This window comes from Syngnathoides biaculeatus, chromosome 17 (assembly GCF_019802595.1).
Source record: "Syngnathoides biaculeatus isolate LvHL_M chromosome 17, ASM1980259v1, whole genome shotgun sequence".
Taxonomy (NCBI): domain Eukaryota; kingdom Metazoa; phylum Chordata; class Actinopteri; order Syngnathiformes; family Syngnathidae; genus Syngnathoides; species Syngnathoides biaculeatus.
This window is the reverse complement of record NC_084656.1, coordinates 23,450,102-23,458,362: the sequence shown is the minus strand read 5'-3', so window position 1 is coordinate 23,458,362 and position 8,261 is coordinate 23,450,102. Positions and strand designations below refer to the sequence as shown.

The following is an 8,261-nucleotide window of genomic DNA, read 5'->3' as shown; positions in this document are numbered from 1 at the left end:
AGAAGAAGAAGAAGAAATTAAGAGCGCCCCCCCCCCCCCCCCCCCCCGCTGCTGAGTCATCTTCGAAAGGCCAACTGAAGAGATTTGTTTTTGTTTTGTTATGGCGGAGATTCTGGGAAGCTGACGTTGACTTTTTTTGTTGTTGCTGTTGATCTGGCGCACGTTTCAAGTCGCAACCGCAGACATAACAAACGGAGCGATCAATACTCGGTCGGCTGCTGCGGGATGAGTATGACGATCGAGCGGTGCGTCACTCCACCATTTTTGCTTTTTCTTACTGACAAGACTAATCTGGTTTACTTCGAGCCCTTCTGGAAGGTTCCCCAAAACCTTTTGAAGCCAGCTCATGCACTTGACAGGAAATGCTCCTCCAGACTAAGGAAATTGTTGTCAACTTTGATAAAGTTCTCTCCGGTTACTGTGGCATCTGACAACATGAAATCATTTTTGGGATTCTGAGCGACCTGAAACAAGAGAGACTTTGCCTGAGCTGACTAATTTCGTTTGTCAGCTGGGTGCAAACCAACCTTTATTCCAGTATTATTTGCAATCATGATATACATATTTGGAGGCCGTGTCGACAAACAAGTGTTGTTTCTCCTCCGCGCCTGCGATGTCGCTGTGGAAACAAACGTGTCCCGCCTGGTCCTGTCGCTCTCGCGATATTTCCTCGTATTTTGAATTCCAACATGGCGACAGAAGAAGAGGCGGTCAACGTCGTCGTGAGCGAAGCGGACGCGGTCAAGAGGTTGCTTCGCTAATTTTTTTTTTACCGATTTCGATTCTTTCGAAGGCGTAAACAGGACTCGTTTCAACGGTGTGCTTCTGGAGCAGGTCTCGGCGGCGTTCGGTCTCCAAAACTCTCAGCTAACTACTTAGTAGACGTCGTAGTAGTGCGAATAAGTGGCGAGCTTTGTTCCGGAAGGGGGAAACAAACGCGTTTGTCATTTTTCTGTTCACATTTATAATGTTATTAACTATATCGTCACCACCTTCTGCAAACGTACATTTCAGTTTTAGCGGAAGTGATTAGAGTTTAATGTTTCGATTTTAAACTCGGTGTGCCAATCCATAAATGCTTTGATGCGTACAGTAAACGCTTATTACGCTACACCATTATACACACGTAACTTCTGTGTATTATTATTATTATTTTTTTTGCAACGTGCACAGTGTCAGGGTCACAACACGTGGAAGATGTCGACGTCGGTGGTATTTTGCATTTTGCGTACGTCTGTCTCAAAACAAGCATTAACGTGCATTTTGGGGTCCCCCCCCCCCCCCGTTCCCCCCACGAAATCCCACGTGCTTGGTTATCAACTGTATTTATTTACCTGCTTGAAAATGAGGCACATTCTTCCGAGACATCGGCAGTGGGGAAGCTTTTTGTTTCCTGGACCAGTTTTTGACGCAGTACCGTTGGTTGCAATTGCAGTTCAAAATCATCCGCTCGGTGCTGCGAACGTTTTTCATGACGACACAACTTTGAGTGCCGCAGCTGGACTAAAAATGTTGGGTGCGGAAAAACCCAAAATTGCCGTAGCATGTCGAGCCTTCCACGCTGTACGTATTTCTGTGCTATTCCGTGTGCAATTTACGTTTTGCTGCCTTGTGAATACAATTCCGTTGACTCAAATCTAGTTCCGTTTGTTCGAATGAGCCAATTAACCCAAAGTTATTGTAGTTGTTCATTCTTGAAGCGCTAACGCAAAGACTCGTCACCCCCCCCCCCCCAGCGACGCGGCATTCGCTGAACTTCCCGTCGGCGGCATGGACGCGAAGTCTTCCGGCGGCAAGGAAGGCCTGGCAAGTATCCGACCGGTGTTATCTGTTCAAGCGCAGTGCTGTGGAAAAGTATCGGGGCTGCTGTATTTGTCTGATATTTGCGATCTTAAACGCGAAAGCGGGGAAAGGGCAAAAATCTTGAGAAGGCAGCCGAGAGTTTCTCACTTGTCGTCGTCGTTGCGATGACGTGTCGAGCGCGGCAGGAGGCGGCGGGCGACGCCTCGGAGGCCGCCGACACGCTGACGGGCTCCGGGGACGAGGACGGCGGGCGGCAGCTGGGCGAGGTGGAGCTGCAGTGCGCCTTGTGCAGCAAGTGGTTCACCGCCGACGCCTTCGGCATCAGCACGGCGTGCGTAAACGTGGCCGTTTGGAACGCGGCCGCCAAGCTGCGACGTTTCCGGAAAGGTGACGCCGGCCGTCTTCTCCGCAGGTCCTGTCTGCCCTTCATGACCAACTACGTGTTCCACTGCAACGTCTGCCACCACAGCGGCAACACCTACTTCCTCAGGAAGCAAGCCAGTACGCGCGTTCCTCCTCCTCCTCCTCCTCCCTCTGCTCGTGGCCGGGTCCTCACCTGCCAAACCCGTTTGTGCTTTTCAGACCTGAAGGAGATGTGCCTGACGGCGCTGGCCAACCTGACCTGGCGCTCCAGGAGTCAAGACGAGCATCCCAAGACCATGTTCTCCAAAGACAAGGTGAGCCGCGCCGGCGATCGTACGACGGATTCGGAACCGCGGAGGTGGCGTCAAGAAACGTTTTCGCCACATGGAAAGTGTTTTTGCGCTCGGCCGATCGTCGGCGCCTGCGTCCTTCCGCACAGGACATCATTCCCTTCATCGACAAGTACTGGGAATGCATGACCACCCGACAGCGACCCGGCAAGTTGACGTGGCCCAACAACATCGTGAAGACCATGGTAGCGCGTCGCCGGACGAGGTCCGCGTACGTTGCCTCGCGCCCCGTCCTCACGCGACGTTCATTTCCATTCCAGAGCAAAGAGCGAGACGTTTTCCTGGTGAAGGAACACCCGGACCCCGGCAGTAAAGACCCCGAAGAGGACTACCCGAAGTTTGGACTGCTGGACCAGGTATTACTTGTGGGCGCCTCTACGCTCAACGATGAAATAACACTAGTAGCATTAAGATTGACCTATGCTGCATTGCGACTGGACTGTTTGTGATTCTGATTCTGATTCTGAAGTTGCCCGTGTGATGTTGCCCCCTGGCGGCCAAACTGGTTGCTTCACAATCACGATGCAAAAACTGTCATTCTCCGTATCTCAAGTGCAGTATTCGAGGTAGAGCGCTGCCGCTTTCAGAAAGCACATTTTTGTTGGATGTGGTTGCGGCGCAGGACCTGGGGACCATCGGCCCGTCGTACGACTCCCAGAAGCAGTCGACCGTCGCGCCCGCCGCCGGAGGCCTCAACGGTCAGTGAAAGTTTCCCGCTTCCTCCGCGGCGTCCACGAGCTCGCTAAAGTCCGACGTGCGAAGGGCGCGGTTGACGGTGCCTGCCGTTGTGTCTTCCAGGTGGATCCTCGTACTCAGGTGCGCCCTCGTCGTCGCGTGAGCCGCCGCTAGGGATGGGCATGAAAAGTCGGGACGAAAAATGGCCCCGTTGGATTGTCGCTTGGCTTGATCTGCTCTTAATGGCGGCAGATTTGGATTTGACCTTGTTTTGTGGCGCTTTCAACGGTGCCGGAATCGTCTCCACTCGGCTTTCCCTTTTATTTGAAACGAGACGGGTCAGTTCAGGGTGCAGACCGCCTTTCGCCCAAAGTCAGGTGGGCTAGGCTCGACCCTTGTGAGGATAGGCGGTTTGGATCAGGAGTTCCTTTGAGGGCGAAGTTATTCCAAGTGGAGAAATGCCCATCCTTAGCGCAAACAAAATGGCGGGCGTAGTCTGCGTCGGGCACTTTTCCTGTTTTGGGGCCACCCGCCGTTACCCCCTCCGTGGTCCTCGCACGCGCCGCTTCCTGTGCCTCGTTGTCATTTTGGTTCTGGGCACGCGGCGGACCCCCGCGCACTCTGGCTGAAAGATCCTGCGGCGGGTCGACGGGGGGCGGCAGATTTTTGTCCCTGCGCGCATCGCGGGGGTCCGCCGCCGATGAGCCGGAAAAGGCTTGCGGTGTTTTGGAGACGCCTCGCTGACTAAATTCCCGCATGCGGTGATCCTCGCTTTGCCTGTGTCGTGTTGTTGTGTGGACGTGATGGCCTAAAAAAACCCCAAAAATCACAAGAAGCCTATTTTTGATTTGCTTTTGCTTACGGCAAACTTTTTCCTGCAATTTTCTTTATTTTGTTGCCCAAATCGAAGGACCACAGAATGGAACCAAATTTTTGATATGATGTGAACAAAATGCAATCCAAAAATAAACAGTAAAATGGTTTTTGCTTTTCATGAGAAAATTGCACCCAACGAGATTGTCGAATGCAAACCACGCTCAGTTTTGTTTATCCTCGAGTACTCGCAGGCGCGTAGTACTACTTGCACTTTTGATGTATACATTTTGAAGGAACACAATGACAGCGCGACCATCTGTTGTTGTTAAATCGGAACAACGTAGCGCCGACTACTGGCGAGGAGGACTTGATTTCATTTTGCCTGAAGTATGGCTTGTTTTTGTGGCCGGTCTTTGCGAGTACCGGATACCCTGTAATAACGCCGGTATTAAAATGGAAGCGGCACTGGAAGACTTTTCTACATAGTTGGAAGAACGTCCCCTTATTTCAAAAGTGTACGTGAGCAAAATCCCAAGAAAGGGGGGAAAAAAAAAAGAAGCTCAAATGAAGGTTTTGGCCGTTTTTCGACGGGTTCGTGCCCCGTTTGCGTCTTTGCGGGTGTCAATCAATGTTTGAAAGGACTTGTGTGTCGTCCCCCCGTCCCCCAGGTGCGCTGGCTCCGGTGGCGGCCAAAGGCAGAGGAGCCAAGCGGAAGCAGCAGCAGCAACAGCAGGAGGGGGCCACGGCGGGGGCCACCAAGAGGACCCGCAGGTACGTACGGGACCTGAAAGGAAACGGTATCGGGGGGGGGGGGGGGGGGGGGGCAGACAAATGTACTTTTTGACGTTTGAAGTTTGGAACTGCATGAAAAAGATGTCAGCGGTTAGAAAGGAATGAGCAGCCATTTTGAAATTGTGGGACAAAGAGTGGTCTGAAAGAATGTTGACTTTTATGGAACTTTTTTTGTTCAATACAATTTCTCTTTCAACTGCAGCACTTAGCCACAGCCGAGACTAGATAGAATTGTCTGCTAGTGGAGGCCTAAAGTCGATCTTGACCTCAATTTGTTGCACGGGAGCTCAGGCGTGCCACTTTCCCGCTTTGAACGTGACGAGGCTTTCCGTCCGTCCGTCCCCCCCCCAGCGACCCGCTGTTCTCGGCCCAGCGCCTGCCCCCCCACGGCTACCCCCTGGAGCACCCCTTCAACAAAGACGGCTACCGCTACATCCTCGCCGAGCCGGACCCGCACGCCCCCGACCCGGAGAAGTTGGAGCTGGACTGCTGGGCCGGGAAGCCCATCCCGGGCGACCTGTACCGGGCGTGCCTGTACGAGCGGGTTCTGCTGGCGCTGCACGACCGAGGTCGGCCACGCAGACGCCAACATACGAGTCTCTCTCTCTCTCTCTCTCTCTCTCTCTCTCTCACACAAGCTCTACAGAACATGAAATATATGTTTGTTTGTTTTTTTTATTTTACAAATCCAAAACAATTCCTCAGACTGAACACTTGCCAAGGGGCACCACTTTTGTCTAAACTTCAGCGTAGTTCTTTGGCACCCAAGCGCTACTTCCCCCCCCCCACTCACGTCAACAACCTTCCTTTGTCCTTTTTGTCTAAAACGAAGCGGCGGCCACTGACGGCCGCCGACTACTTTGCCCTTGAATCGTCTCCACGGCGCTCGGGTGCACGTTCGCTGCCGTTTTTTTTTTTTTTGGTTTGTTTGGCGTTGACGTTTGCCGCCGGCCTTTCCCGCACAGCGCCCCAGCTGAAGATTTCCGACGACCGGCTGACGGTGACGGGCGAGAAGGGCTACTCCATGGTGCGCGCCTCGCACGGCGTGCGCAAGGGCTCCTGGTACTTCGAGGTGTCGGTGGACGACATGCCGCCCGACACGGCCGCCCGGCTGGGCTGGTCGCAGCCTCTGGGTCAGTTCGCGGCGCTCCGCCGAGCTGCTTCCGCGCCGTCGTCGACGCTCCGCCGTTAGATACGATAAGTGCGGGCGGCCACTCGACCTCCATCGACCCGGCGAAACATTCTTGGTTCCGTTTTCCTTGTCGCTCGGTCCCGTCAGCTCTACGTGGCGACGCCGACGTCGATTTGTGACACGCGGAGACGTGAAATTGCCGTTGTGAAGTTGTTTTTTTGTTTTGTTGCTTCTCCCAGGCAACCTGCAGGCGCCGCTGGGCTACGACAAGTTCAGCTACTCGTGGCGCAGCAAGAAGGGGACCCGCTTCCACCAGTCGCTGGGCAAGCGCTACTCGTCGGGATACGGCCAGGGAGACACTCTGGGCTTCCTCATCGAGCTGCCCGACCGCACCGAGACGGCCCGGGCGCTGCCCGACACCTACAAGGACAAGGTGGCGTCCCCGTGAATGTGGAGGGGGAAAAAAAAAAAAAAAATTGAATCAATAATCTGCCCGCTTGCTGTTGCTTGCAGGCGCTCATCAAGTTCAAGAGCTACTTGTACTTTGAGGAGAAGGATTACGTGGACAAGGCCGAGAAGAGCCTGAAGGTCATGAGCCCCAGCAGGGTGAGGGGGGGGGGGGCACTCTTGGACCCCAGTCAACACGTTTGTTCTGCTGCGTTCGTCAGGGTTGCGTCGCCACATTTACAAAGACGCGTTTCAAATCAAATGGGTCCGCTCGTTAATAAGCAGTTGAACGCGGGCCTCAATTATGGGACGTTTTGAGCAATGGCGACGACGACGACGACGAGGCGTCTGTGCGGGGGGGGGGGGGGGGGGGGGGCGACCCGCTCTTTTTGTCTTGAGTCCGCTGGCGCTGACGCCTGCTGCGATGTGTGCCCGCTCTTGGCAGATGGTGTTCTACAAGAACGGCGCCAGCCAAGGCGTGGCTTTCCAGAACCTGTTTGAAGGAATCTACTTCCCGGCCATCTCCCTCTACAAGAGCTGCACGGTGGGCCGGGCCGGAGCTTTCTCCAAAAAAAATGGCCTCGTTTTCAAATGAAAACATTCCATTACACGTTAGTGAAATAAAGAAAAGTTACACTCAGGACAAACCCAGCAAATGGAATAACTCCAGACGGGTTTTTCAAATAATTTCAAGATGGGGACAAAATGACTGCAGAAGACGCAAACATGCCGCCGAGTGCAAATGTTGTTTGCACTGGTGGGAGGAATTTTTAGTATGATTTTTTTTTTTTTTTTTTCCCTGCCAAGATGACAAAAAAAAAAAACCGCTAACGTGGGCGGGGCCAGGTCGGTGTGGACGCATTTAAAGGCGCAGGCGCGCTAATGAAATCTCAATTTTAGGTTGCATGTAAGACTTTTGGATTGATTACACTTTGGAAAACTACTTCATATATTAATGTCATTTGCAACTTATTACCACCCAGCTTTTATTTAAAAAAAAAAAAAACTATATATATACATAGTTTTTTGGGGGACTGGAATACAATCATTTTCATGTGTTTTAATGGGGAAATAGTTTTGAGGTCAGGGGCCAAATGAAACTCGTACCTGAAGGCGTCACTTTCCAAAAATGTCAACTTTGCTTTTGAAATGATCACATTGTTTTCATCCTTGCAGGTGTCGGTCAACTTCGGTCCGCACTTCAAGCACCCCCCCAAGGACGCCCCCTTCCAGCCGGTAAGTGCTTGTGCCGCCCCCCCGCCCCCCCACGCCCTTCACGACACTTCCCGTTTCCCCGCAGATGAGCGACATGGGCTGGGGCGCCGTCATCGAGCACACGCTGGCCGACGCGTTGTACCACGTGGAGACGGAAGTGGACGGACGTCGCAGCCCGCCTTGGGAGGGATGAACGGGGGGGGGGGCAGGCGGGCAACTCCTTCTCTTTATTTGGACGGGAAGTTGACTTTGATCAGTCCAGAAAGTCCACCCAACGGGTTGGTTGTGTCCCTTCTGCCGTCTCCCGCGGGGATGTTGTAACGTGAGCGGCCGTCAGTTCAAGTCTTTGTGCGATTGGAACGCGGGTTGGCTGTCGCAAAATTTGAGTCAAATTGAAAAACGGAGAGAAGAAAGTCTCGCAAGTTGGTCACTGTGACTTTTGCTCTGATTATTGATTTGACAGGGCGCACAACTCCACACTCTTAACGTCGCGTTCGATTCCCACGTGCTGCATTGACTGCGCCTTCTCTTGTACACTTTTTTGTTTTGCTTGTTTTTAATGGACTGAAATAAAAACCGGCTACGTGGACGACATTTGGTTAATCAGACTATCATTTGTCATCTTTCGCCAAATGGAGCCGACCTTCCAAAATAGATTATTTATGACG

General features: G+C 52.9%; 1 protein-coding gene across 12 annotated transcripts; it reads left to right on the top strand.

Moving 5' to 3' along the window:
* The first annotated feature begins 64 nt into the window (after positions 1-64).
* Positions 65-8,196, top strand: ash2l (ash2 like, histone lysine methyltransferase complex subunit). Of its 12 annotated transcripts, XM_061801472.1 has the most exons (18): positions 252-834; positions 1,436-1,563; positions 1,737-1,806; positions 1,905-2,134; positions 2,216-2,304; positions 2,386-2,480; positions 2,606-2,701; positions 2,777-2,872; positions 3,139-3,214; positions 3,315-3,332; positions 4,676-4,778; positions 5,151-5,368; positions 5,765-5,932; positions 6,171-6,364; positions 6,445-6,537; positions 6,824-6,922; positions 7,555-7,614; positions 7,679-8,196. In XM_061801472.1, the coding sequence occupies exons 3-18, from the start codon at positions 1,771-1,773 to the stop codon at positions 7,784-7,786; spliced, it is 1,779 nt and encodes a 592-aa protein (XP_061657456.1). In that variant the 5' UTR covers positions 252-834; positions 1,436-1,563; positions 1,737-1,770; the 3' UTR covers positions 7,787-8,196. The 12 variants fall into 12 exon arrangements, with proteins under 12 accessions (XP_061657460.1, XP_061657456.1, XP_061657454.1 ...); XM_061801476.1 differs by lacking the exons at positions 252-834; positions 1,436-1,563 and adding an exon at positions 65-245 and having other exon boundaries at positions 1,989-2,134; XM_061801470.1 differs by lacking the exon at positions 1,436-1,563 and having other exon boundaries at positions 252-748; positions 1,989-2,134.
* Positions 8,197-8,261: the final 65 nt, after the last annotated feature.